Source organism: Tilletiopsis washingtonensis (assembly GCF_003144115.1).
Source record: "Tilletiopsis washingtonensis strain MCA 4186 unplaced genomic scaffold FA09scaffold_13, whole genome shotgun sequence".
In the NCBI taxonomy this organism is placed as follows: Eukaryota; Fungi; Basidiomycota; class Exobasidiomycetes; order Entylomatales; genus Tilletiopsis; species Tilletiopsis washingtonensis.
In genome coordinates, this window is record NW_020312010.1 from 37,698 (window position 1) to 63,338 (window position 25,641).

Genomic DNA, 25,641 nt, shown 5'->3' on the forward strand with positions numbered 1-25,641 from the left:
ACTCCTCCACCACCCACAAGACAGCCTAGAGCATCTCGCACCGCCGCAGCAGCCGGGTGCCACCTCCAAGCACCGAGTCTCTGCGTTTGGCTGGTCTACTCGCCGCGCAGCGCTGCGCTCTCCTGCTACTCCACTTCGCATCGCGCCGCCAGCATGCGCACCGCTCTCTCCTCGGCACTCCTGCCGCTCCTCGTGGCGCCACTGGCGCTCTCGCTGCAGCTGCCGCTCATCGCCTCGCCGAGCTTGCACGACGCCGAGCCGCTCCAGCTCGTCCGCGCCACGCTGCCCGCAGGCGCGCTGCCGCAGCTTCGCGCAGCCGGCGCAGACGTGTGGCACGCCGCGCCCTGCGCAGGCCCGAGCGCAGAGGCGTCCACCTCTGCGCCACTCTGCGCCCGCATCGCCACGTCCTCGTGCGCTGCACTGGCACGCACGCTCGCAGCGCCGTCGTTGGCGTGCGAGGTCTTGCACGCAGACGTCGCAGCGCTGTTGCGCGACCAGCAGCGCAACGCGACGGTCGCGCGGCAGCATGGCAGCTCGCCATCGGCCGAGTTTGACGATGCGTACCACACACTTGAGCAGTGAGTAGTACAAGCTCAGTGGTGTTGAAGACGGGAAGCACGAGAATTGGCTGCGCGACGCCTGCTGGCGTAAGCGAACAGTGATGCTTTCTCGAGGTAGCCCCACCTGCCGCAGGCTCGATTGCGCATGTCTGGCCCAGACCTCCGCTCCGCCAGTCCGCTGACACAAAAGCATCTCAGGTTGGAAGCACGGGTGCACGAGCTCGCAGCGCTGTTCCCGTCTGTTGTCCAGCTCGAGTCGATCGGCGAGACACACGAGGGCCGGCCGATTCGCTCAGTGCGTCTAGGAGCTGCGCGTAGCAAGTCAGGCAAGGTCAAGCCTGCGGTGGTGATCAGCGCGGGATCGCATGCTCGAGAGGTGAGTGCGCCTGGTCTGATCGACCACCCTTGTCCCGCTGACGCCGTCACAGTGGATCGCGCCGGCAGTCGCGCTGCACTTCATCTCTTCGCTCCTTGCCTCGTCCGCAGCCATGCGCGCACCCGCGCTGCTCGAGCTCTTCACGATCATCGTGATTCCGGTGCTGAACCCGGACGGCTACGCGCACTCGCACTCGTCGCCAGCCGCTCGGCTGTGGCGCAAGAACCGCGCGCCGAACGCCGGTGCACCGGAGGCGTGCAAGGGCACCGACATTGGCGCAGGCTTCGTGCGTGCCGGCTCGAAGGTGCATCGCTTCTCGCTAGCTGACTCTTGCACCAGCCGTCGCACTTTGTGCCGTCGTCGAATCCATGCGCAGATGCATATGCGGGCCGCAAGCCTCTCGAGGCGGCGGAGACGCGGGCGCTGGCCAAGCTGCTGGACGATCAGGCGCAGAACGTCGTGGGCTTCTTCGAGTGAGTCGGCCGCTCAGACGCACTACATCAGCCTCATCGCTCACGCTCCTGCCGCGCAGTCTGCATTCGTATGGTGCGCAGATGCGACACTGACTGCATCTGCTTCGCGTGCTGACTGTCCATCCTCATGCAGGGCAGCAAATGACCTACCCGTACGCGTACTCTTGTGACGAGGCCCTTCCCGACGAGGAGGACCTGGCCGAGCTGGCCATCGGCGCCGTGCGTGCACTCCGTGCAGTGCACCGCTCCGACTTTGGCACCGGCCGCGGCTGCGAGGTGCGTGAGACAGGCGCAGAGCTGCCGTCAGATGCTAACTTCAGGCACAGGCGCTCTACCCGACGACGGGCACGGCGATGGACTTCGCCTACGAGCACGACGTCAAGTGGGCTTATTCGCTTGAGCTGCGCGACGAGGGCGAATACGGCTTGTGAGTGGACCGCGAAAGAGTCTGGGTGCGCGGAGCATATCGCTGACGTGCCTCGTCTGGCGCAGCCTGCTGCCCGCCGAGTACATCCGTCCCGCCGGCGAGGAGACGACGGCAGCGCTGCGCTATGCGCTCGCCTTCATCGCCCGCAAGATGCACCTCTAGTGTGCACGGCCGAGCACCGTTCCGTCCGCTCGAGGTCTCGCATGTGACGGGGAACTCAGAGACTGCGACCGAACCTGCAATACCACTGTGCTGCACAACACCTTGCGTGACGATATGGCTGGCTCGCTGTTGCGAAGCGCAGACTGTGTCCGCAGTCTGAAGCGGGGAGCTGGGCACGCAAGGTGCGGCTCTCGGCAACTCGCGCACGCGCGACAGGACACTCTCTCCGTGACTTCGCTGATTGACTCTGGCCCGCTCAGCTCCACGTAGCGCAGAGGCGGCCGCTTGCACGCGCTGCGATCTCGGCAGTCTACGAGTTCATTGCTCTGTGCAGCTCCCGCGCGCGCTCAGAGTGCGTGTCAACACGACGGTGAGGGCGGCGAGCCGAAGGTCCGGATCGAAGAGTGGCGAGCAGAAATCTGGCGAGAGGCGTCGTGAGCACTTCGGTACGTGTGCGGGACAGTCGCGCAAGTCATTGCGACGCAACGAAGCAGCCGCGAGCGATATCCATCGCAGCAGACGGCCGTGCCTTCACGGCCGCGCAAGGCACGCAGCACCGTCTCTTCATCCAAGACGGCATGTTCCACGGCGCGCACGCTGCTCCCAAGTCTCATCCTCCCGCTGACATACTGCCGGCGAAGTGTAGCCTCGACGTGCGCATATCATGCTCGTCTAGCTCTATCGGCACCAACAGCAGTCTCCTGTCCTCATTGTCTGCGCATCTGTCGCATCTGCAGCGCCTTCCGACCGTGGTCCATCGTGTCCCTCCCTTCGCCCTGCCCGTGCCTGCACCCTGACGCACATCCGGTTGTAGGTCACTCACTCACCTGCACATGCCACACCTTCCTCCCAGCCACCATGCACATTTAGTGAGCGTTGTTCTTGTGGTGCTTCAGGTGCATGTTGTACTGTCGGTGTGGTACGTCAGCCCTGCGCCGCACACAACGCCCGCGCGCGCTCTACTCACGTCGATCGTGTAGCCGAACAGCAGCATGAAGGCAATGTAGGCGACGATGGGCTTGGAGCTGGCGTTCTTGCCGTCGAAGAAGCGCGCCTTGATGCCGCCGCCGCGCTTGGCGGGCGCCTCGCCCTTGGGCAGCGCCTTGTAGAAGCCGACGACGGCGTCCATGCGCGCACTCGAGCCGCCGGACGAGACCATGGCGGGCGTGGCGATCTTGGGCGGGATCGGCAGCGACGACGCGAGGCGCGCGCCGCGGGGCGCGAGGGCGGGGGCGCGGGCGAGACGGGCAGCGAACATGGTGAGCGAGGTGTGGGGGTGCAGACAGGAAGGAGGCTCGGCGTCGTCGCCTTGGCTGGCAGCGCGCACCGGCCGCGCGCGGCTGCGTTCGCTGGCGGCGCGCGCGACGATCTCGGGCGCCGGGCGCGGCCGGTCGCGCACGTGACACAGTGCTGCCGGCTCGCGCGGCCTCGACGTCCGCCGCGCCCAGCCGTCCAGATGCGTGTGCTTCAGAGCACGTCAACAGCTCTCGCGTTGCACTTCAACATCGCATCGCTGCAAAATCGGCAGCAAGGTGAGCTGCTTCTTCCTGGCTCGTCGGTCGCTGCATTTGCTCTGATGACTGGCCCGAAAAAGTGCAGTTCACTCGGAAGCAGCGTGCTGTTTGCCACTGTGGCTGCACCTCAAATGCCAGCTTTCCTTGCCCCTCCTCGATCGACGAGACTCGATACCCCGGAGTGAATGACGCAGAGACACAGAGAAAGTCTGAGACAGGCAAGGTACAATGTTCGATGCATGACATTCCGGCGCTGCAAGCGCCTATTGCCCCTCGAACACCATGTTGACGGCACCCTCGAGGCGCACGTCGTCCGGGTTCAGGTCGATGCCAGGGTCCTGCGGCGCTCCAACGGCGGCGCCGCGCAGCATCATCGGTGCCGCTGCGGCGTAGCTGCGCTGCATGCCCCGGTAGTCGCTGCTGCAGTCGTGCAGCTCGACGCAGCGCACGCTCTGCAGCTCGAGAGTGGACACCTGTTGCCGGCGGGCGTCAACACTTGCCACGGACGGTCTCACAGGCACAGCACAGCTCACATAGTCCTGCAGCTTCTCCTTGGCATCGGCAACGGCAGCACGACGCAGCTCAGACTGCCTCGAGAGGCGCGTCGCATCGGTGAGCGCCCAGGTGATGCTGGCGATGCGCACGTGTGGCGCAGCGGAGAGCGTGCCGACGATGTCGCTGAGCTGTGGCGCACGAATCAGCAAGACGGTTTCAGGATCGCAGCATTGCTGCTGCGCTCACCTTGTCGAAGGCCCGGAACTTGGCGCGCAAGTTGATGGTGCACTGCTTGAGGCCCTGCGGGTCGTCGTAGCGCTTGTACCCGAGGCTCATCGTGTCCATCGTCCACCACGTCACGGGTGCCGCCTCCGTCGCCGTCTTGGTGCCGGCGACGAGCGGGTTGAGCTCGCGCAGCATCTGCGCCACCTGGTTGGCCGTCTGGCGCGCCGTGAGGCTGGCCTGCTCCTTGTCGCGGTGCTCCGTCTGCACCGAGATGTGCAGCGTAGCGCGCTCCGGCGGCACAAAGACCTCCGAGCGGCCGGAGACGTGCAGGCGTGTGCTGCCTGATGCTATGGCCGACATCTTGCGGGTGGTGGGTGTGGCGAGCACGAGGAGCGGGTGCCAAGGCCCCACCTTGGTGCGCAGCAGCAGCCGGCAGCCGGTCCCACGCCAGCCCGGGCCTAGCGTGGGAACGAAGTGGTCGTGTCACGTGCGATACAATTTCATGGCTTGCGCTGCAGCTGTGCTGCCTCCGCGGCCCAGCTCAGGCAGCGCGATTTCTTCGTGGCGCGCGGACGGGCAGAGCGGCATCTCATGCAGCCTCGACGCTGCCTCCGCCTTCCTCTCCACCGCGCCCTTCTCGACCCGGCCACTCCTCCGCTCTGCGTCCCTCTGCTCTCCGCCTGCTCGCCGTGGCCCGCCGTCTGCCTCCGCTCCCACTCCCCGCCGCCCGCATCGCACGCCCCACCATGGCGTCCTCCTCTGCTCCTGCCGCCACGCCGGCCGAGGGCATGACCTCGCGCGACTAGTGCGTTGCTCTTGCGCCTTCACCGCTGCTGCAGAGCTCCAGCTGACCTCGCGTGTGCGCTGCGCAGCTACGCCGACTCGTACGCGCACTTTGGCATCCACGAGGTGCGTGCAACGTGCCGCCCGCCCGCCCTGCTCGTGCTCACCCGCTCCACACGCCGCAGGAGATGCTCAAGGACAGCGTGCGCACCGACAGCTACCGCAACGCCATCATCAACAACCCGCAGCTCTTCCGCGGCAAGACGGTGCTCGACGTCGGCTGCGGCACGGGCATCCTGTGCATGTTCGCCGCCAAGGCCGGCGCCAAGAAGGTCGTCGGTGTGGACATGAGCAACATCATCGACCAGGCCAAGATCATCGTCGAGAAGAACGGCTTTGCCGACGGTGAGTGTGCGGGCGGACGGCGGAGCGGAGCGTCAGCTGCGCCGCCTCAGGGCGGCTATGAGTGTGCTGCTCACGCGTGCTCTGTCAGTGATCACGCTGGTCAAGGGCAAGCTCGAGGAGGTGGACCTCGGCCTCGGCCCGGACGGCAAGGTCGATGTCATCATCTCCGAATGGGTGCGTAGCTGCAGGCAGCTCGTCGCCCACATTCCGAGCTCACCTGCTGCTTAGATGGGCTACGCGCTCCTTTACGAGAGCATGCTCGACACTGTGCTCCTTGCGCGCGACAAGTACCTTGTGAGTGTTATGTCTGAGCGCATCAGGGAAGCAGGCCGCGGCGGATCGGGCATGCAGCGTTCCTGACGCGCCCGTCTGCGCAGGCGCCCGGCGGCTGCATGATGCCCGACGTGGCCACGCTCTACGTCAGCGCCATCGAGGACCAGGAGTACAAGGACGAGAAGATCGGCTTCTGGGACGACGTGTACGGCTTCGACTACTCGTGCATCAAGGACATTGCGCTGCGCGAGCCGCTCGTCGACACCGTCGAGCTGCGCTCCGTCGTGTGCGACCCGGCAAAGGTGCTGCATCTCGACCTGATGACGTGCAAGAAGGAGGACCTGACGTTCAAGAACGACTTTGTGCTCACGGCCACGCGGAATGACTGTGAGTGCCGCGGCCAGCGCATCTCTCGCTCTTGTCTGACAGCCGCTGCGCACAGACATCCACGCATTCCTCGCCTGGTTCGACATCTCCTTTGACGCCTGCCACAAGCCGGTGCGGTTCAGCACGGGCCCGCACTCGCGCTACACGCACTGGAAGCAGACCGTCTTCTACATCCCCGACATGCTCACCGTCTCGGCCGGCGAGCGCATCAACGGCACGTTCTACTGCGCGCCCAACGCGCGCAACAACCGCGACCTCGACATTGAGCTCGACTGGGAGCACAACTCGGAGAAGGGCCGCATGGTGTACAAGATGTGAGCCCTGTGCCGTGCCCGCCGCCTCTGTGCGCGTGTCCCTCGCTTCGCTGACGCTCATCGCAGGTCCTGATCGACGACCAAAAGGTACTGAGCGACTGCGCAGCGCAGCCCGCATGCTCTTCATCTATTCGCGCAATCGCAGCATTCCACACATCACTCGTCTCGCTAGTAGAGTTGCACTTGCTGCTCATGGCACCGCTGCCTCTTCCTCCTCCGCCAACGGGTGGCGCGCCACGTCTGCAAGCCGAGCCTATCTAATTACCATCCATAGACCTGCGACACATGCGCCAGAGGCGACGGGTGAAGCCTGCAGAGCGGACGAAGCTAGTCGTAGTGCTCGCGCTCCTGCGTCTTGGGGATGCGCACGAATGCCAGGCCGATCGCGGCGCTCACGAGCGCCACGGCGAGCGAGAACCACCAGACGGAGCGCAGCGAGCGCATTTCGAGATCGGCGTGCGCCACCTGGCCCGGCGTGGCGGTAGCGATGGCATCGCCGATGCCGATGAAGATGGCAGCTGAGAGTGACTGCGCCGTCATCAGGAAGGCGCCCTTGGGAGCTGTCGTCAGCTTCGGAGGTGAGGATGTGCGAGGCCGGGCGCTGCTCACCGCCGAGCCTTGGTATGTGCGCGGCACGCTCGTCGTCAGCAGCACTGCGACGGCGGCAAAGCTGAGGTCGGGGCAGAGCGTGGCGAGCGCAATGCCGGGCATGGAGAGGGCGTAGTACGAGGTGTTCGCCGCTGTGGCAGGGCGTCAGCCCTACTCCTGGGCAGAGGGCTTCGTACCGCGACGTACTCTGCGGCAGGAAGAAGACGGCGCCTGCGCCGCTGGCCAGCGCCGAGACGCAGAGCACGTAGTGGCCCGGCACGACGTGCAGCAGCGAGGCTGACAGAAGGCGCACCTGTCAGCCGGCGCGCATGAGCATCCCCATCCAGAGCATGCTCACCTGTACCGAAGGTGCACAGCAGGCCGACGATGGCGTTCGGCGTCAGATACAGCGCGGCCGTCAGGGGCGCCACCTTCTGCACGCTGAGGAAGAACTCGAGCACTGGAGCAAGCCTCAGCGGAGCGTTGCGGCGCTGTTGCGCGAGACGCACTGTAGAACTGCCAGACGCTGAAGGCGCCGAATGCGAGAAAGTACACGAGGATGACTGTGTGAGGTATGAGCACCGACCGCCTCTGCGTCCTGTGCGGTGCACTTACCAGCCGGAAAGTTCGGCACGCTGAACAGCTGCATGGGGACGAGCGGCCGTGTCGCCTGGCGCTCGGCCAGCGTGAAGGCCGCCAGCGTGGCGGCACCGGCGATGATGAGTATGTATGTGTACGGCTGCCAGCCCGCCGGTGAGCCCTGCGTGAGGCCAGCAACAATGCAGCCAAGGCCGATCATGGCGAGCAGGGCGCCGAGGTAGTCGAATTGCCTCAAGCTCGGGCGTGCGGCTGTCGCTCGTGGATCCACCGAGGCAGGTACGACGGAGAGGGAGAGCACGAAGAGCAGCGCAATGCCAATGGCCATCGAGAAGAAGATCCACGGACGATGCTCCGTCAGCAGGCCGCCGTGGATGGCGCCGAGCCAGTAGCCGACCGGAGCCATGGCCGCCATGCCGCTGAAGGCGCGCGACTTGCGGCGCCCGGGCGAGTAGGTCTCTGCGTAATCCGTGAGCGTGCAGGCATCGCAGCAAGGTCAGGGGCGACTCACGGCCCAACAGACTGATGCTCGAGCTCGTCAGTGCGCCACATGCAAAGCCCTGCATGGCACGGCTGATGAAGAACAGGTACTTGCTGCTGAGCGAGAAGCCGGTCTGCGAGGGAGGCTCGTCAGCAGAGCGCTCTTCGGATGCCGACATGCTCTCTCGCACAATGAGGTTCCACAGCGACAGCCACGCGAAGCCGCCGACCATCAGCATCTTGGGCCCGAGATGGTCCGCCAGCGAGCCAGAGATGACCTGGGCATCGTTCATGTCAGCTCGAGGCGGTAGAGGCGCGCCTGTGGCACTCACGACGCTGAGGCCGTTCGTGAGCAGGAACGAGCCGAGCAGCCAGGGCTTCTGCGAGTTGCTCGTGCCGAGATCGGCAGTGAGGCTGCGCTGATTCACCACGACTGCAGAGAGGTCAGCACTGGGGGCAGAGCGACGCCAGCCAGCACGCACCGTTGCCAAGCAGCCAGCCAAAGAGTGCCTGTCCCATGCCGCAGACGCCCACGAAGAGCAGCTCCTGCGGCAAGCTCTTGAGTGCCGCAGGCCGCGGCTGCATGCGGTTGTGTGGCCGCGCCACGGGAGCGGTGGCAGCAGCATGCGCAGCGCGGTCCGACCCCACGATGGCCGCCACTTCTTCCTCCTCGTCGCCGCCGAGAGAGAGCGAGGCGGCACGCGAGAAGACCTCGGGCGTCTGGGCTCCGTCTGCGCCGCGCGCCAGGTGTGCGCTGCTGTTCAGTGTCGAGGCGAGGGCGCTGCGCGAGGAGGCCGCATGCACCGCCGACGGGCGCCGGATGCTGCGGCCCGGCTGCGAGGCGCTGCTGCCCTCGGGTGCGTCGAGCACGTCGAGGGCCGAAGAGGCGCCGTGCTTGTGCGGGGCCGAGAGGTCGCTGAGCTCCATGGCGATGTTGCTTGATGGTGGTGCAGAGCCAAGCGTGCAGCTCACCGAGGCCACTCCGAGCTGTCGCTGGCTCTTCCCACGAGAAGAGACCGCTTGGACCCCGCAGCGAGAGGCCAAGTCGGCACCTGCTCGGCGACTTTGCGGTCCGAGCGCGCGGCGAAATTTCTGGCGTGCCGCACCGACCGGCGCAGCGGCACACGACGGGCTTGGCAGCGGATGCCGGCCAGACAGGCCGGAGCCAGGGCTGTCCGGCCGCTTCTCGACACACACACGGCTTCTCTGCAGATCTACCCAGCGCGGCAGCGAGCAGCAAAAAGCACGCCGCTGCCGAGTCGGCCTGCGGCTTGAGTCTAGTGACGCATGACGGGAGGCGGGCGAAGGAGGCCGCCGCTCGGCGAAAGCAGCTCTGCGCGATCTGTGCCGCGGGCCAACTCTCGCAGGGCGTGGGAGCGCAGCGGCGCCCCGCCAGCGTTTTGCCTCGCAGCGCCGGCTACGACCTTCTTGCCGCACCTCTTCCATTTCCACACCTCCACACACCGCCATGGCCGAGGCCGGACCCTCGTCGGCGCAGGCCGCTGTCTTTGTGCGCTCGGCGCCCGTGCCTGCGTCGTATGCACAGGTGCGCGGGCCCAACTTCGACGACGAGCAGACGCTCGACAGCCTGATGGACGCCTACGCGCGCGTCGGCTTCCAGGCCAGCGGCGTGGCGCGCGCCATCGACGTCGTCGAGCAGATGCGCACCTGGCGCCTCTCCGACGACGCCATCGACGACAGCACGCCCGACGAGCTGCTCGACCCTGCCGTGCGCGCTGCGACCAAGGCGACCATCTTCCTCGGCTTCACGTCGAACCTCATCTCGTCGGGCCTGCGCGAGGTCATCCTCTTCCTCGTCAAGCACAAGATGGTCTCGGCCCTCGTCACCACCGCCGGCGGCGTCGAGGAGGACCTGATCAAGTGTCTCGGCCCCACGTATCTCGGCGCTTTTGCGCTCGACGGGCGCGAGCTGCGCAAGAAGGGCCTCAACCGCATCGGCAACCTGCTCGTGCCCAACGACAACTACTGCAAGTTCGAGGACTGGGTCATGCCCATCCTCGAGAAGATGCGCGCAGAGCAGGGCGACAGTGTGACTCAGGTGTGGACGCCCAGCAAGGTCATTGAGCGGCTGGGCCGCGAGATCGACGACGAGCGCAGCGTGCTATACTGGGCGCAGCGGGTGAGTGTCGGCCGAGGCGCATCGCTGCTCGGCCTGCCCTGACAGCGCTCGCAGAACGGCATCCCCATCTTCTGCCCCGCGCTCACCGACGGCTCGCTGGGCGACATGCTCTACTTCCACTCGTACAAGTCGCCCGGCCTTGTCGTCGACCTTGTCGGCGACATCCGGCGGCTCAACGACATGAGCGTCCGGGCGCGCAAGGCGGGCATGATCATCCTCGGCGGCGGCGTGTGCAAGCATCAGATTGCCAACGCGATGCTCTTCGTGAGTGCCGAGCGTGCTGAGCGCGAGAGTGTACTCACGCCCGGCGCGCTTTGCAGAGGAATGGCGCGGACTACGCAGTGTACATCAATACGGGCCAGGAGTTTGACGGCTCAGACAGCGGCGCGCGGCCCGACGAGGCCATCAGCTGGGGCAAGATCAAGGGCACGGGCGAGAGTGTCAAGGTGCGGTGCGCGCAGTGGCGCCTGCAGTGCCTTACTCGTCCGAGGCTTGCACCGCTTACGCTTCTTCTCAATTCTAGGTGTACTGCGACGCGACCATCATCTTCCCCCTCATCGTGGCGCAGACATTCGGCAAAGCGCACTGGGCTGCACAAAAACAGCAGGGCGCAAATGGGGCTGCGTCTGCTGACGACGAGCGGAGATCAGGCGACGCATAGAGGCAAATGCACACATCTGGAACGCCCTCGGCAGATGCTGCATTCGCGATGTCAGGCTGTGGTCCGGAAGCGGCGACGAGATGCGACCCCGATGGGCGCGATTGCAGAGTGCCAGGTGAGAGAAAGTAGGCCTGGCCTGCACCGAAGCGCGCCAGAGCGCCAGCAGGAAGACCTACTGCTGGTGGTAGTAGTAGCTGCCCGGCGGCGGCGGTGGCGGAGGCTGCTGCTGCGCGTACTGGCCCGGCGGGGCGCCGTATGGCTCGTAGTACGGCGTGCCCTGCGGCTGCGGCGTGTGTGGCTGCTGCGGAGGCGGCGGCGGAGCATAGTACGCCTGCTGGCCCGCCGGCGGCGGCGGTGGCGGAGGCGCAGAGTACAGGTGCGCCATGCTCATGCTGTGCGGCATGCCTGCCGGCGGCGGAGGCGCATACATCCCCGGCGGCGGCTGGCTTGGCAGACCAGACGGCGGAGGCGGCTGCTGCCGCCAGTGCTGCTGTTGCGGCGGCGGTGGTGGCGGCGCAGACTGAAAGTGCTGAGAGCTCGAAGCGGACATGTACGACGTCTGCGGCGGCGGAGGCGCATAGTAGTAGCCCCCACCTGGCGGCGGCGGAGGCTGAGTCGTAGGCAGCGGCCGCGCACTGCCGTTTGGCGGCGAGCCAGCGCGGCCTGCAGCGCCGCTGTGCGAGAAGAAGGACTGCGGTGCAGGCGGCGGCGCATAGATGGAGCCCGTGGTCGAGTGCGCCATCGAAGGCGCCGGAGACGAGGCGCGCGGCGGCGGCGGAGCAGGCGGCTGGCCCAGGTGTGAGGACTGGTACAGTGATCTGAAGCGAAGTCAAAGTGAGCAAGCTGCAGTGAGTCCATGCAAGCACCTGCTGGCACTCACTGCGCATTGACAGTGCTCGTCGAGTAGCTGCCCTGCATCGAGTGTCCGTGCTGCATCTGCGTCTGGCTTGGGATGCTTGGCAGCGCATGGTAGCCGCCGCCCTGTGCCGAGTGCGGGCGCTGCGGCTGCGGTGCCGGGCTTGGCGCGCGCAGCTCGTGCTGTTGCGGCTGCTGCGACGGAGGTGGGGGCGGAGGCTGCTGATGCTGCGGCTGCTGCTGCCAAGGCGGCGGCGCGTGTCCATATGCCTGATGCGCTGGCGTGTCGTGATAGCCGCCGGGGCCTGGCGGAGCAGACGCAGGGTGAGGCGGCGGCGTCGGCGCAACGGGCGCCGGCGAGGCCGGGTAGTATGCGCTCGGCGGCTGCGCATAGTAAGCCGACGGCGCGGTCGTGGGCGCATAGTGCTGCGACGCGGGAGACGGCGCAGAAGGCTGCGCAAAGTTCATCGAGCTGAGCGGACGCAGCAGGTCGTCCACCGGGTCCGCGCCCGAGGCCGGGAAGCCCGCAGGCGGCGGCGGATGCGGCGTGTAGCTATTGCGCCGCAGATGGGCGCTCTCATCGTACGACGACTCTCGCGGCGGCGGCGGCGGTGGTGCTGGCGAGTGTGCGCGTGCTGGGGCATACGGCGGCTGATAGGCGTCGATCTGCGCCAAGCTGGAGCTCGGCCGCATGATGGACGCTCCGTCGTCTGTCGATGCCGAGAGGGCGCCGGCATGGCTCCGTGAGTAGGACATGCCACCGCCATGCCCAGTGCCCCCGTTGCCTGGCCGCATGGAGCTGGGAATGCCAGCGTGCGAAGGGCCAGTCTTAGCAGGAGGCCGCGGCACGTCGCTGTCGGGGCCAAACTCCTCGCCGAGGTCAGAGATGAATGTGCCGGCGCCGCCGTACGTGTCGCCGCCCGACATTGCGGGCCGTGCGGCGGCCTTCTTCTTCTTTGGCGGTGCCGCCTGCGAGGGAGCAGAAGTGAGCCACGGCCGCACGAGGCAAGAGACAGAGAGCAACGCACAGAAGAGTAGAAGGTGAGCTCGAGGTACACCTCGCCTGCATAGCGGTCGCGCGCCTTGATCGTGACCCAGTCTGCGGCAGAGGCGTAAGTAGCCGCGCTCAGCGATACATCTCCGACCAGTCTGGCACGATCGCTGTGCTGCGTCCGGCACCAAGGCAGCTGACTACAGCAGTCATGCCGACAAGCGTCTGCGCACCGCGCCCGGCGACGAGATGCGGATTGTGATCGCCGCAAGATCGCGCTGACGTGCGCCGCTATGCAGTCCGCTTCCCACACGCTGCGACTCCACTCACCGTCAAACTCGCCCGTCTTGAGCGTCTCGGTGAGGTCTACGATGCCCTCTCCAATGAGCTCCGGATCCGTCTTGTCGTCCGCGTAGCACTTGACGTTCATGATCTTGCCCTTGCCCTTCGTCCCATTCCTCTGCGGCTTCACCGTGCCCCCACCGGCCGCCTCGACGCGGCGCAGCATGTCCTCCGTATCCTCGTAGATCTCAAAGTGCAACTGCGCGTCCCACTGCGGATGCTGTCCGCCGCGCTTGTCGGGGTCTGTCTTCTGCGTCTCGCCGTTGAGCGAGAGCACGGCGTAGGGGTCCTGCTTGCCGATGGTGCGCTTGTTCGGCAGGTTCTTCTGCGGGGCCCGGCACGCGGCGTCAGCATGTGGGCGCGCCGAGGCTGGCAGAGCCGGCCAGCGTCGGGCCACGCACCGCCTTGAGCACGACACACACGAGCGTGCCGCGGTGCTGCGGCTCGTTGGCACTGCCGCTGGCGGCGCTGCCGCTGCTGCCGCCGGCGTGGGACGAGAGCGTGGGGCGCTCGAGCGACATGGCGACGGCGACAGAGGAGCGCACGGACGGAGCGGCGAGGCGAGGCAAGCTTGGCGTGCGCGGCGCTGCTGGGCGCGGCGACAGGCGAGCGAGGTGAGAGGGCTGGAAAGAATGAGGGCGAGGGCGAGGGTGAGGTGCCAGCAGCACGAACGACTCCGCCCCGGGCTGTGCAGCGCCGACGTCGCCGCGCGCGGTACGTGCGCTGTCGGCGCTGAGCGCTGAGGAGGCAGCAGTCGAGCCGCGGCGCTCGCCCAACTCCACGCCTGTTCCCACGCCGTGCTGCATCACGTGCAGCACAGCCCCGACCAACACCAGCGGGCGCGCCGCGCGGCACGTCCAGCGGCCTCGCTCGGCATGCCTCCGCCTCACCCTGGCGCTAGACTTGGCATGCCACAGCAGAGGCTCGCGATGTCACAGCGGGGAGGCCTGCTGCTGGAGTGCAGAGCTGGTCTCTGGCGGCAGATCTGCTGCAGCCTCGCAGCGAGCATGCGCGGCGCAGCGCGATGGTGAAGCACCGTGCGGCACCGCCCCTCGAGCTACCCCGCACTGCGCCGCGCTTCATTTGCCTCATGCGCTTTGCTTTGCCTCCTCCTCATCGACGGCACCCTACGCACCCCTCTCGCCGCTCTCTCACCTCGCTCATCTTTCACAAGCCCGCGGCAGCTTATCGACGCTGCCCGCCGTCGGGTGCACCGCGCTCGCAGCTCCGCCGGCTGCTTCCCACGCTCCCCACTCCCGCGGCGGTGCGGCGTTTGTGCCATGCGCACCTTCGCCTTGGCTGGCCCCTGAGATTACCCGCCCGCTGCGAGGCCCCGATTGCCTCGCTGGCGAGACGCCGGCCTGGGCCTGGACGCCGCCGCTCTTCCCTTCCACCACCGCCTGCTCGTCCACTCCCGCCTTAGTCTCTGTCTTGCGCTCTCCTGGCGCCGCACGCGCGCTGCTGCCGGCGTTGGCCCTCTCTCACTGCGCGCACGCACACGCACGATGATCGACCATCTGCTCGGACGTCCCTCGACGCGCCTCAAGCGCCTCCAGGTGCTCCTCGTGCTGGCCTTCTGGGGCTCCGTGCTGCGCTCGGGCCCGCGCAATGGGCCGCGCCGCGTGCCGGTGCTGCGTAAGGCGAATGCCTGGGCCGGTGAGTGAGAGGCGAGGTGGATCTGGCGGCGGTGGCAGCGCGTGCGGCGGCGGTGCAAGCGGTGCTGCGCTGCTGCCGCGGTGGAAGCTTCTGCTGGCTGCTGGCTGCCGCTGCATTGCACGCACCCCAGGCAGTATCTGGTGCCCGCCTGACGCCCTCTTCCTCTTGCAGCGCGCTTCTCGCCCTGGCAGCTCATCGTCGCGACCCTCACCTCCATCTACGCCGTGCGCCACGTCGATGCCCTCTTTGGCTTCGGCGCGCCCGAGCCGCTGGCACGCATGGTGAGCCGAGCACATAGCGGAGAGAGAAAGAGACAGAGGCTCGGAGGACGCGGGTTCACGCTCTTGGATCAATGCGCTCGGGCAGCGCAGCTCAGGCCTGAGACACCTGGCTGCCAAGAAGTCGAGAGCAGCCGACTGACGACTCGCCTCTTTGGCTAGTACTCGCGCTCCTTCTACCGCGTGACATGGATTGTGACAGCACTCGGTGAGCAAGAGGCGCTCAAGCTCGCTCCAGGCGACGGAGCTGCACCGCTGACTTCGCCTCCACAGATGCCGGCTTCGCGACGGCCATGACAATCCGTCCCGTGTGGCTACGTGACATTGCGTCGCTGGCATTCTCCATGTACTATCTGGTGAGAGACTGGCGAACTTTAGCAGCGCCTATGCTCCAGGCTCACGCCTCGCGACCTGCCAGATCTATGCAAACGAGGCCGATGAGAAGCTGCGCAAGTTCCGCGCCTTCTGCACGGTCGAGATGATGCGCGCAACGTGGCACAAGGTGCGCCTGATCTGCGTCGCTGTGCGGAGAGGCACGTTGCTGACCATGCCGTGCAGACGACAAATCCGTACATTCGAGCATTCACCCGTCCGCACCGGCCCTCGCTCGGCATCGCGCGTCCGCTGCTGCTGCCGCGCCCCACGCTCGGCGCACACGCCAAGCGCCCGACTCGCGCATGGCTCTTCTACTCGGGCAGTGAGCGCGAGCTGCGAGAGGAAGAGGAGGTGCGTGCACTGAAGCGCTCCGGGCCGCAAAGCACGGCTCACGCTCCATACTCGCCTAGCTGCTAGTGGACCTGCCCGGCGGCGGCTTCGTGTGCATGGATCCGCGTGTGAGTGTGGCTGCAGAAGGCGGCACGGCTTCCACTGACTTGCGGCACCGCAGCACCACGAAGAGCGTCTGCGCCAGCTGGCAAAGGAGATGCAGCGACCCGTGCTGTCCGTCGGTGCGTTCATCGCTTCTGGCGCACCTGCTCCGCTCACACTTGGCGGGCGCCAGATTACTGCAAGGCGCCCGAGTATCCATACCCCTACGCGCTCGAGGAGTGCTACGACCTGTACCGCACACTGCACGAGACGGGCGGCCGCGTCATCGGCATGTCCGGCTCGCCGCGCTTCCGCACGCTGCTCACGGGCGACAGCGCCGGCGGCAACCTGGCCACGGGCGTGCTCCTCAAGGTCATCGAGTACCCGCAGCCGCACATCCGCAGCGCCTTCGCCGCGCACGCCAACGGCGGGCCGGGCAGCAAGCCGCCGGAGCTGCCGAAGCCGCTGGCCATGGTCTTTGCGTACCCCAGCCTCAACTTTGGCTTCAGCGCGTGGATGAAGGTGCGTGCTGCCGCTGCCGCGACGTGCATCGAGCGAAGCTGATCCGCTCTCCCGTCGCAGCCCGATCACATTCGTGTGCTGCGGCAGCAGAGCGAGGTGAATCTGCAGTCATTGGCAGACGAGTCGCCCCAGACGGGACGGCGCTCCTCTCCGCTCAACCCGTCCAGCAGCTCGACACGCTCGCGCTCGCGCTCGCGCCGCTCCAGCATCTCTTCGCCGTCGGTCATGCGGCCCTCGACGCCGCTTGCGAGCAGCAGCGGCTCGGGCGGCATTCTCAGCAAGGCCGGCGCGGCCGCCAAGGACAAGCTTGCGGGCCGCCGCGAGACGAAGCGCAGCTACAGCTCGCTCGCCGAGCAGGCGCAGCTGCATCTGGCCGAGCGCGCGCGCTTTGCCGAGGCCGAGGGCAACACGAGCGACGAGGGCGGCCTGGCGTCGCCGCAGAATACGTCGCTCGACGTGGCGGGCGAGTGGGACAAGGAGGTGTGGATGGGCCGCGTGAAGCGCACCGAGGAGAGGGAGGTCGAGACCAACGGCTTTGGACTGCACGACGTGATGGACCCGGAGAAAGCCGCTGCGCTCAAGGCCGAGGAGCAGCAGCGAGCCCTTCAGGCCGCTACGACGCAGGCGGACAAGGAGCGCAGCGCGCGCGACAAGCGCGCTGCTGGCGGCACGCGCCTCACGATGAGCAGCATGAGTGGCTACTTCCAGGATCGCATCCTGACGCAGAGCATGATGCGCGCCATGGCCATCCTGTAGTGCGTATCGCGCATCGCTGGCGCCGCACCGCGCTGACCACCCTTGCCGTGCAGCATCGGTCCTCGCCGCCAGCCTGACTTCGACCACGACTATTATCTCTCGCCCATCGTCGCTCCCGCGCGTCTGCTTGCCGAGTTCCCGCCGAGCCTTTTCATCTGCGGAGAGAAGGACCCGATTTGTGAGTTTGCGCCGTGGCCTCTCTGTCGCTTCGTCTGACTCATGCGCTTGCAGGCGACGACACGGTCGTGATGGCGGGGCGCATCCGCGAGGCCAAGCTGGCGAAGCAGGCCGAGCTGCGGCGTCGTCGGGCCGGCGCCACGGCGCGCTTTGGCGAGCAGCTGCGCATGAGCGTCGAGCGCGGCCATGGCGTGTCGCCGGACGCCATCGAGGACGAGACGACGGAGGACTGGGTGCAGATGCGCATCATCGAGGGCTACTCGCACGGCTTCCTTCAAGTGAGTTGAGCACAGTAGTACGCATGCTAGCTTTCGTCTGACGCTGCGCTTCGCAGATGTCGGCGCTCCTGCCTGAGGCCAAGCAGATCATCTCCTTCATCGGCAGCTGGATGACCGAGTCGTTCGAGGACTACAACGATGCGCAGCACGAGGCTGATGTGGTGCTGCGTGCCGTGCAGGTGCAGCAGCTCCCGCCCGCCTCACCCGCCAAGCCAGCAGCGCCGCGGCCGAAACTCGCTTCGCCACTGCTGGAGGCCCGTGGTCGAAGCCTCGCGCCTCGTCCTGCCGACGAAAACGACGATGACGACGACGATGAGCCGCTGAGCTTCACGCCCAAGAACCGCCGCTCTCCGTCGGTCGCGACGAACGAACTTTCGTCGCCACGCCTCGGTGCCTCGCTCGAGGCATCGGGCAGCGGCAGCAGTCTGCGTCTGCCGGCAGTGGCTGGTCTGCAGCGTCCGCCCGTCGGGCGCCCGGCGTCCTTTTCCACGCCCGACGACGCGCCGGGACGTCCACGGCAAGTCTCTGCGCTTCTGGACGAGCCGGCACGCGACAGTGCGCGACGGCGCTCAAGCGACGCCTCGAGCAACGGCACAGCAGGCGCGGCGTCGAGCCGACGTGCAGCCCGCGAGGCGGCCGGCGTGCTGCTGGCGCCCAACGGCGCGCTTCGGCGAGGCAGCAAGGAGCCCGGCGCAGACGAGACGTACAAGTCGCTCCTCGTCAACGAGAGCAGTTTGCTGCAACGCCGCCGCGAGGACGCCCTTGCGTCTATGGGGCACAGCACCAGCGCGGTTCACTCGGATGACGACAGCGAGTGAAGCCTTCTCCCTCCCGACTCCTAAGCCGTGCATGCCTCCTTGACTCCTCCTACTCTGTATAGATCATCTGTATCATTTCCCACGCGGCACACTTCATCATCGTCTCCCCTGTGCTTGACGGCCGGGCTTGTAGTCACTTGCTGCGCTGCAGGTGGAGTGACTGGTCAGGCATGACGGTGAGATGCGCCATGTCCGTGCGCACCTCGGACGAGACCGGCACGATGCGGCTCAGCAGGTACGGCGAGGCGCGCGGACGAGGACGCGGGCGCGTCTTGACGGGCGTGCGCGGCGTTTCCATGCTCGTCGTCTCGATCTTGACAGGTGGCTCGGCAGTGCCGCAGAGCAGCTCGTCCTCGTCGATGCTCGAACGACGAAGCAGCTGCTCGACCTCCGCTTCCTCTCTCTTTTCTTCCTCCTCCAGTCGCGCCTTCTCGAGTGCGAGTCTGGCGGCCTTGGCTTGCGCGTCGGCAACGGCAGCTGCCGTGCCGGTCTGCGGACGAGGTGGCGGGAGGATAGCGGCGAGATGCTCGTGCAGCGGACTCCACTTGCCGCTGGGCGTGCAGTCGCTGAATGCGCCGACGGGCGTCGAGTAGACGCTCAGCTGGTGAGCCGCGCGGCGTAGACGTGAAGTACGCTCGGGCTCAGCAGCGTGCAGCGGCACGAACTCGGAGATGCCGTGAGGCGTCATCGCGTAGGTGCGTGAGCTGGGTGATGGTGAGAGAGGAGGAGACGGAGGCGGAGCCTCATCACCCACAGCCGAGCAGGCCCGGGCCCGGAGATTGGCCATGACAAGCCTGGGATAGCGGCGGACGTCGAGACCTCCACTCCCGCTCGTCAATCATTAGTGTCACGGGTCCATGGGTACCTCGCCGAGACGGACGGCCCAGGAGGCCACGATCAGGAGATGTTGAGCTGTCAAGTGCCATCGAGAACGAAGGCAGACGACGTCGATGCACCGCTGTGGGTCACAGCATGCGTGAGATCTGCGCTCCTCTCACAGACATGGCGAGGCGTCGGCGCGAGAAGAAGCGGCGGCGACGCGGCCCGCACCCCTGAGGCCCGACGCGTAGCGTCTCGAATGGCACAGCGACGCCGGGCGAGCATGGTCATTGCAGATGCAAGTTGCAAGCGTATGCAACAGCACCACAGGATGGGGATCCTCACCTCTCTTCACTGGGCGCAGAACCGCCAGGCTCTGCCGTTGGTGCAGATACAATGTGCCAGAGCGCAGCAGTTCCCGGCGACGCGTACTCGCACATGCACGGCCCTGCTGGCGGCTGGATGCTCCGCGAGCCGCTCTGCCGGCTGCTCAGCTCTGCTTGTGCTTCGCACGCCAGCTCACCCGACGGCCGTCTGCTCAAGGATCGGTCGAGCATTGTGCCGTCCTTGTGGCTGCAACTGCAGACAGCTGCGGCAAGGGTGCTGGGTGCTGCGCCCCGCCCGCACGCGCGCAGCTTTGTCGCGGAGGCGCATGCACGCCTTCTCGTCGCAGCATCCTATCAGCCGCAGCTGCAGCTGCAGCCCAGACGGAGCTCGCATGCAGGATGCTGCGGCATGCTTATGAGGGCGACGCTTGGCCGTCGGCCGGCCGTTGGTCCTGTGCAGCCGGTGCTGCGGCAAGGATGTGCTTTCCTGCGTGGCGCTTGGGCGCAGCGCGCTGCCGCCACGGGCGCCGTGCAGCGAGCGAGGCAAGGAGCCATGGCGTCCACTCCAGCCGCAGCCTCGCCGCCAGCGACAGCCGCTTGCTTCTCCTTGCCGGAGAAAAGGGAGGTGCAAAGCCCACTCCCCGGCAGCGACGCGCTGTGTCTCCGTCGGACGCTCTCCGGCTCGCAAGGGTGCGCGTCCAGCACCGACAAGGAAGCCGAGCCGGGCGTGGGCGTTGCGCGCGGTAGACTCTGGACTTGAACGTAGAGACTGTACGGCTCCAGCAGTCAAGCTGGTCGCGGCTGCGAGACACTTCAAGCAGCGCCCTCCGAGCTCCGCGGCTGCGGGCGGACCAAGGCCACAAGGGAGGCAGACATTGCGTTCGTTGCGCCCGCATCGGGCTCGTGAGCCGTGACTGCTGCCGCTGCCGCTGGATGCGCCGCTGCCATGCTGCAGCTGCAATTCTTCTCGCCGACCTGCGTCCTCGCGTAGCATGAAGGGTGCCAGCTCGAGCGAGGCTGCACCTGGTGGCTCACCTCAGCGGTCAGCGCAGGCGGAGCGCTGAGGCTGCTCCGGAGCGCCGCCGCTCGCTGCCGCTGGCGAATCGTGTGAAGGCAGTTCTTGGCGCACGCGGATGCGTTTGTGGCCGCAGCTCCTTCGCTCTTCTTCGCGGCAGCCGCAGGGTGCTCGCGGCGTGCGGCTACGGACGTCTCCCGGGCCCGCATGCCGGCTCTCACTGCACACCCACAGCACGCCTTATTTTGCCTCTCGCAATCGCGCTCGGACAGCAAAAGGCAGCGGCACAGCACCCAGAGACGGCAGCTGCGGCCGCATCGCCAATTCGCCATCAGCGCATCGCGATGCGGCAGAGCATCGAGGGTGCACGGCCGCAGCAGCGCAGACGCAGCGCAGCGTGCCTTGCAGCCAGAGCGCAGGTGCAGGATCAGCCGCAGGCGTGCAGCAAGCGTGGGGAGCGGAGAGGCGCGAGGGCGGAGAGGCGTCGAGCCGTGCAGGCGCAGGCAGCGGCAGAGCGCAACGCTGCCGCCTGCTGCGGCTGATGCTGCGGCTCTGCAGCTGATGCTGCATCGCTGCAATGCTGCAGCCGCCTCGCCGCGCTGTCGCCCAAAGCACCCCATCGCAGGCGGCAGAGGTTGGGCCGGCCTGTCGCTTCAGGCACGGCGCGCTTTCCGCGGTGCGGACGCCGGGCAGCGCTGCGGTGGGGTGCAAGGCGACTGCCGATGCGCCGTGCCCTCCAGTCGACGGCAATTCGACACAGAGCGCCGAAAGGGCGGTTCGGCTGCGGCTGCGGGGGGCACGGGCGCACTTGCCTTGGCCGTGGGTGTGCCGCCCGCCCGGCTGCGCGTCAGCGCAGGAGAGCAGCTTGGCAGCGCGTGTGCACGGCAAGAAGGCCGCCGCCGCAGTGAAGCAGCAGCGCAGCGCAGCGCCCGAGCGCAGACGCAGCATAAGCTGCACCTGGCTTTGAGCTGCTGGCAGCGTGCGAGAGGAGGAGCAGAGCGTGCGAGCAGGCCTTGCGAATTGCGATGGTGCGCATCAGCATCAGCGGCCGGGGCAGCTCGCAGCGTGGGGAGCGGCACATCGCGGCGGCGCGCCCGCACGCCGCAGACGCACGCCAGCAGCCGCGGCAGCGGCAGCACGCGGCGGGCGGCCTGCCAGCACGCGCCTTAGCGCTTGCGCCTTGCGGGCCCGCACGCGGACGGCGAGCGCGCGCGGCACAGGCAGCACGCCAGCGGCAGCCTCAGCTGCCGCCGCGCGGCGCTCGCCCCTCGGCGGCCTTCCAGCCAGACAGCTGCAGGCATCAGCTGCTTCGGCCCCTCGTCCAGCCGCACCCCATCCTCGCTCCACTCCACTCCTCGCTGATCTTCCGCATCGCCTCGCTTCTCCATCCTCAGCCCGTGTCTCGCTCGCCAGGCCTAGCAGCGTCTGCCGATCTCCACGCCGCCTCGCTCCACGCTCGGTCTCGAGCAGCAGCGCACGCCCCGCTCAGGGCACTCATCGAAGCACTTGCGCCCAGCGGCCGCACACAGAGCTCGCAGCGCGCCCTCGCTCCGAGTCCGCAGCAGCGCTCTCTGCGCCCCTAGATAGCATAGCCTTCGCCTGCGCGAGGTCATCGCTCGGTGCCCTCACTCGCACGGCAAGTGCCGGCGGCGTGCCTGACGTGCTGGCTCCTCGCGCACGGCGTGTCCAGCCCCAGACGCGGCCACCCCTAGAGCCAGCAAGTGGCCCGCGCTGCCCCTGGTGGTGCACCGCTCGGCAGCAGCACCGCTCGGCAGCAGCAGCGCGACCTCGGCGTCGTGCTTGGCGCCTCTCGCAGCTCCGCGTGACGCTCCATCTCTCCGCTCCACTGCCGCACCTCTCGCTGTAGCCTGCGTCGCGCCAGCCGCACGCCTCGGCACCCGCCATGCCCTCGCTCGTCGAGTCCTCCATGCCGGCTGCATCCACGCCGTCGGCAGACCGCTTTGCCGGCATCTCGACGCCGCCGCTCTCCTCGAGTGCCACATTTGGCGCGATGCGCGATCCCTCGACGCCCACTGGCAGCAGCAACGTCTCCAACGGCGGCGGCTACCTGCACGGCGACCACTCGCCGGTGCACCACCGCTCGCCGGGCGCCAGCAGCTCGACGCGCGACCGCAGCATCTCGAGCGGCACGGCGCCCGTGTCGCCGAACCCGAGCATCAGCGGCAGCCGCGACAAGAAGTGGAAGTCGATGCTGAACAAGTTCGGCTCGATTGGCAAGAAGAGCAGCCACGCGGCCTCGTCGTCGCACGCTGCGGGTACCGTCGCAGGCAGCACCTCGTCCTCTGCCGAGTCGGGGCGCACGCCAAGCGGCGGCGACGGCCACACAAGCAGCAGCAATGGCCGCTTCCAGCCGCTGCAGGGCAGCACCGTCGTGACGGACCCCAACTCCTTCTCCGGCGACTCGTACGACGACTCTGAGGGCACCAACGGCAGCTCCTCGCGCGGCGGCTCCTCAGGCGGCGCCGCTCCGGCTCTCTCTGCCTCGGCTTCGGGCATGCCGGGCATTTCCGCACAGCGAGCTGCTCGCTTGCAGGACGTGCGCATGCCGACGAGTGCGCCGCGCCTGGCGCCCGCCGCCGAGGTCGACGGCGTCATTGACGCCAACGGCGCGCCACAGCTGACATTGCCTGGTATTCCGGGCACTCCTGGCTCGCAGGCCGCCGCGACTACAGGCGCAACTGCGGGCGCAAGTAGCGGCAGTGGCAGTGGCAGCGGTGGCGGTGGCTTTGCTAGCAAGCTGCTGCGGCGCGTGTCGTCGGCGCCGGACACCAACAAGCTGCTGGCGCAGTCGCGCAGCGCCAGCGCCAGTGGCACGGGCGATGCCCCGCCCATGCCGGCCTCTGCTGCGGCGACGGCACGCGGCAACGGGTTCCTGTCGCCCAACGACGACAATACGCCGTCTGGCCACTCTGCCTTTGCCAGCGAAGGCGCCAATGCCTCGCCGACACGCGAGCGCGACGGCTTCTTCCCCAACTCGCCGGTGCGCATGGACTCGACGGCGCTCTCCTTCTCGTCCAAGGACTTTGAGAAGGGCGCCAACGGGCAGCGCTCCACATCGACGCCCAAGCCTCGCTCGGGCATCAGCTTCCCGGGCTCGGGCCGCTCCAAGTCCGGCAGCATGAAGTCGCCCGGCGGGCGCACCTTTGCGCCGCCTGCGTCGGCGAGCAACTTGGCGGCGCTGCAGAACGGCGCCAACGGCGCATCGCCAGGCGCGGGACCGGCGCGCGGCAACTTCCGCCGCACCTACTCGAGCAACTCGATCAAGGTGCGCGACGTCGAGGTGGGGCCGAGCAGCTTCAGCAAGGTCAAGATGCTGGGCAAGGGCGATGTGGGCAAGGTGTACCTGGTGCGCGAGAAGAAGACGGAGAAGCTCTTTGCCATGAAGGGTGAGTGGCTTCCGTTGCGCCTCGCATGGGCTGCATGCTGAGTGCCTGCCTGCAGTTCTGTCGAAGAAGGAGATGATCAAGCGCAACAAGATCAAGCGCGTCATGGCCGAGCAGGAGATTCTCTCGACGTCGAACCACCCCTTCATCGTGACGCTCTACCACTCCTTCCAGAGCGACGACTATCTCTATCTCTGCATGGAGTACTGCATGGGCGGCGAATTCTTCCGCGCCCTGCAGACGCGGCCGGGCAAGTGTCTGCCCGAGGAGGATGCGCGCTTCTACGCGGCCGAGGTCATTGCGGCGCTCGAGTACCTGCACCTGATGGGCTTCATCTACCGCGACCTGAAGCCAGAGAGTGAGTGGAGAAGTGCTTTGCGATGCACGCGTCGCGCTGACACCAGACACAGACATTCTGCTGCACCAGTCGGGCCACGTCATGCTCTCCGACTTTGACCTCTCGGCGCGCGCCACGCACAAGGGCGGCGCGCCGGCCATGATCCGGCAGGCGACGCCGAGCAGTGCGCCCCTCATCGACACGCGATCCTGCATTGCCGATCTGCGCACCAACTCGTTCGTGGGCACAGAGGAGTACATCGCGCCCGAAGTCATCAAGGGCTGCGGACACACGAGTGCCGTCGACTGGTGGACGCTCGGCATTCTCATCTACGAGATGATCGTGAGTCACTAGTGCACCGCAAGCACTGTGCTGGGCACAGGCGCTGACACCTCCGCCCCGCAGTTCGCCACGACGCCGTTCAAGGGCTCGTCGCGCAACGCCACCTTCTCCAACGTGCTGCGGCACGAGGTGACGTTCCCCGAGGCGACGCCCATCTCGTCGTTTGGCAAGTCGCTGATCCGCAAGCTGCTGCTCAAGGACGAGCTGCGGCGCCTCGGCTCGCAGTCGGGCGCGAGCGAGGTCAAGACGCACAAGTGGTTCGCGCCCATCTCGTGGGGCCTGCTGCGCAACCTCACGCCGCCCATCGTGCCGGCCTTCTCCAACGGCCTCGACGCCATCAACTTCCGCACCGTGCGCGAGAGCCGCAGCCTCAACCTCGACTCGCAGGCCGGCGACTCGCTGCGCACGCCGCAGAAGGAGGCCGGCGGCGCGTCGGCATCGCGCGGCGACGCAGACATCAAGGCCAGCGCCGGCAAGCGTGGCGTCGGCGACGAGGACGGCGACGCAGTCGTCGCCAATCCGTTCCAGGGCTTCAACAGCGTCACTCGCGTCATGGACTAGCGACGCCAGTCCGCTCGCTCATCAAGCGTATCTCACGCCCTTCCAGCACCGTGCTCGCCATCATTGCCTAGCACACGCCCATCATACGACTCTCTCGTCATGCCCCTCTTGATCCCCGCCGCTCTGCGCTCCTGTCCTTTTCCCTCGCACGATCGCGTCCCGTCTCCCTCACGCCCATTCATCGCCCAAGCCCACACGCTCACAGACATCGCTCCGCTCCTCCTCTCACACTCACACGTCTTTTCCTCCTCTGCCCGCCTCTTGTGCTCGCTCGCTCCTTCTCGGTCAATGCCAACTCATCCATCTTCATCGCCCATTGCGCCTCTGCCTGCTGCTCAGCCGGGGCGCGAGACACATACTTCAAGAAGCGAGCAGTAGCGGCGCCACTTCTGTGACCTGGCGGGTCCTAGCGGTGGTCCCGCGACCTCGGCAAGAGCAGATCCTCCAGGGCTCGCGCACTGGAGGGTGCTAAAAGGTGCTAGCGGACGCCGTCTAGG

General features: G+C 67.2%; 12 protein-coding genes across 12 annotated transcripts; 6 read left to right on the forward strand and 6 right to left on the reverse strand.

Moving 5' to 3' along the window:
- Positions 1–28: 28 nt before the first annotated feature.
- FA09DRAFT_330451 (hypothetical protein) lies at positions 29–2,097 on the forward strand. The gene is made up of 8 exons (XM_025742606.1): positions 29–578; positions 759–936; positions 989–1,222; positions 1,276–1,409; positions 1,469–1,482; positions 1,543–1,685; positions 1,736–1,836; positions 1,902–2,097. Exons 1-8 carry the CDS (start codon positions 154–156, stop codon positions 1,996–1,998), a joined length of 1,326 nt encoding a protein of 441 aa, XP_025597544.1. The 5' UTR covers positions 29–153; the 3' UTR covers positions 1,999–2,097.
- Positions 2,098–2,371: 274 nt separating this feature from the next.
- FA09DRAFT_330453 (hypothetical protein) lies at positions 2,372–3,269 on the reverse strand. Its single transcript, XM_025742607.1, has 3 exons — positions 2,966–3,269; positions 2,826–2,906; positions 2,372–2,417 (listed from the first exon to the last, which is right to left on the reverse strand). Exons 1-2 carry the CDS (start codon positions 3,254–3,256, stop codon positions 2,865–2,867), a joined length of 333 nt encoding a protein of 110 aa, XP_025597545.1. The 5' UTR covers positions 3,257–3,269; the 3' UTR covers positions 2,372–2,417; positions 2,826–2,864.
- Positions 3,270–3,749: 480 nt separating this feature from the next.
- FA09DRAFT_361102 (hypothetical protein) lies at positions 3,750–4,629 on the reverse strand. Its single transcript, XM_025745308.1, has 2 exons — positions 4,254–4,629; positions 3,750–4,195 (listed from the first exon to the last, which is right to left on the reverse strand). The coding sequence occupies exons 1-2, from the start codon at positions 4,590–4,592 to the stop codon at positions 3,776–3,778; spliced, it is 759 nt and encodes a 252-aa protein (XP_025597546.1). The 5' UTR covers positions 4,593–4,629; the 3' UTR covers positions 3,750–3,775.
- Positions 4,630–4,835: 206 nt separating this feature from the next.
- FA09DRAFT_309083 (protein arginine N-methyltransferase) lies at positions 4,836–6,684 on the forward strand. Its single transcript, XM_025740596.1, has 8 exons — positions 4,836–5,037; positions 5,105–5,141; positions 5,201–5,420; positions 5,509–5,594; positions 5,649–5,714; positions 5,798–6,080; positions 6,136–6,394; positions 6,482–6,684. The coding sequence occupies exons 1-8, from the start codon at positions 4,979–4,981 to the stop codon at positions 6,486–6,488; spliced, it is 1,017 nt and encodes a 338-aa protein (XP_025597547.1). The 5' UTR covers positions 4,836–4,978; the 3' UTR covers positions 6,489–6,684.
- A 37-nt stretch (positions 6,685–6,721) lies between these two features.
- On the reverse strand, positions 6,722–8,644 carry FA09DRAFT_298571 (MFS general substrate transporter; the record flags this gene model as incomplete). The annotated part of the gene is made up of 10 exons (XM_025740250.1): positions 6,722–6,946; positions 7,004–7,134; positions 7,190–7,279; positions 7,341–7,442; positions 7,492–7,545; positions 7,598–8,038; positions 8,091–8,193; positions 8,251–8,337; positions 8,392–8,492; positions 8,542–8,644. The coding sequence occupies 10 exons, from the start codon at positions 8,642–8,644 to the stop codon at positions 6,722–6,724; spliced, it is 1,437 nt and encodes a 478-aa protein (XP_025597548.1).
- Positions 8,645–9,492: 848 nt separating this feature from the next.
- On the forward strand, positions 9,493–10,888 carry FA09DRAFT_330455 (Deoxyhypusine synthase). The gene is made up of 4 exons (XM_025742608.1): positions 9,493–10,199; positions 10,254–10,463; positions 10,520–10,645; positions 10,723–10,888. Exons 1-4 carry the CDS (start codon positions 9,528–9,530, stop codon positions 10,858–10,860), a joined length of 1,146 nt encoding a protein of 381 aa, XP_025597549.1. The 5' UTR covers positions 9,493–9,527; the 3' UTR covers positions 10,861–10,888.
- Positions 10,889–11,032: 144 nt separating this feature from the next.
- Positions 11,033–13,569, reverse strand: FA09DRAFT_339285 (hypothetical protein; the record flags this gene model as incomplete). The annotated part of the gene is made up of 5 exons (XM_025744195.1): positions 11,033–11,678; positions 11,741–12,684; positions 12,744–12,814; positions 13,037–13,373; positions 13,450–13,569. The coding sequence occupies 5 exons, from the start codon at positions 13,567–13,569 to the stop codon at positions 11,033–11,035; spliced, it is 2,118 nt and encodes a 705-aa protein (XP_025597550.1).
- A 984-nt stretch (positions 13,570–14,553) lies between these two features.
- Positions 14,554–18,340, forward strand: FA09DRAFT_339286 (alpha/beta-hydrolase; the record flags this gene model as incomplete). The annotated part of the gene is made up of 13 exons (XM_025744196.1): positions 14,554–14,704; positions 14,876–14,985; positions 15,145–15,190; positions 15,256–15,338; positions 15,401–15,484; positions 15,541–15,708; positions 15,768–15,815; positions 15,869–15,929; positions 15,983–16,311; positions 16,372–17,066; positions 17,121–17,245; positions 17,299–17,522; positions 17,579–18,340. The coding sequence occupies 13 exons, from the start codon at positions 14,554–14,556 to the stop codon at positions 18,338–18,340; spliced, it is 2,886 nt and encodes a 961-aa protein (XP_025597551.1).
- Positions 18,341–18,473: 133 nt separating this feature from the next.
- Positions 18,474–19,426, reverse strand: FA09DRAFT_361107 (hypothetical protein; the record flags this gene model as incomplete). The annotated part of the gene is made up of 1 exon (XM_025745309.1): positions 18,474–19,426. Exon 1 carries the CDS (start codon positions 19,125–19,127, stop codon positions 18,474–18,476), a length of 654 nt encoding a protein of 217 aa, XP_025597552.1. The 5' UTR covers positions 19,128–19,426.
- FA09DRAFT_47904 (hypothetical protein) lies at positions 19,292–20,265 on the forward strand. Its single transcript, XM_025745684.1, has one exon. It carries the CDS (start codon positions 19,456–19,458, stop codon positions 20,230–20,232), a length of 777 nt encoding a protein of 258 aa, XP_025597553.1. The 5' UTR covers positions 19,292–19,455; the 3' UTR covers positions 20,233–20,265.
- FA09DRAFT_47905 (hypothetical protein) lies at positions 20,266–21,266 on the reverse strand. The gene has a single exon (XM_025745685.1). It carries the CDS (start codon positions 21,118–21,120, stop codon positions 20,299–20,301), a length of 822 nt encoding a protein of 273 aa, XP_025597554.1. The 5' UTR covers positions 21,121–21,266; the 3' UTR covers positions 20,266–20,298.
- A 977-nt stretch (positions 21,267–22,243) lies between these two features.
- FA09DRAFT_48152 (Pkinase-domain-containing protein) lies at positions 22,244–25,512 on the forward strand. Its single transcript, XM_025745686.1, has 4 exons — positions 22,244–23,907; positions 23,963–24,262; positions 24,315–24,583; positions 24,647–25,512. The coding sequence occupies exons 1-4, from the start codon at positions 22,404–22,406 to the stop codon at positions 25,142–25,144; spliced, it is 2,571 nt and encodes an 856-aa protein (XP_025597555.1). The 5' UTR covers positions 22,244–22,403; the 3' UTR covers positions 25,145–25,512.
- The last annotated feature ends 129 nt before the right edge of the window (positions 25,513–25,641 follow it).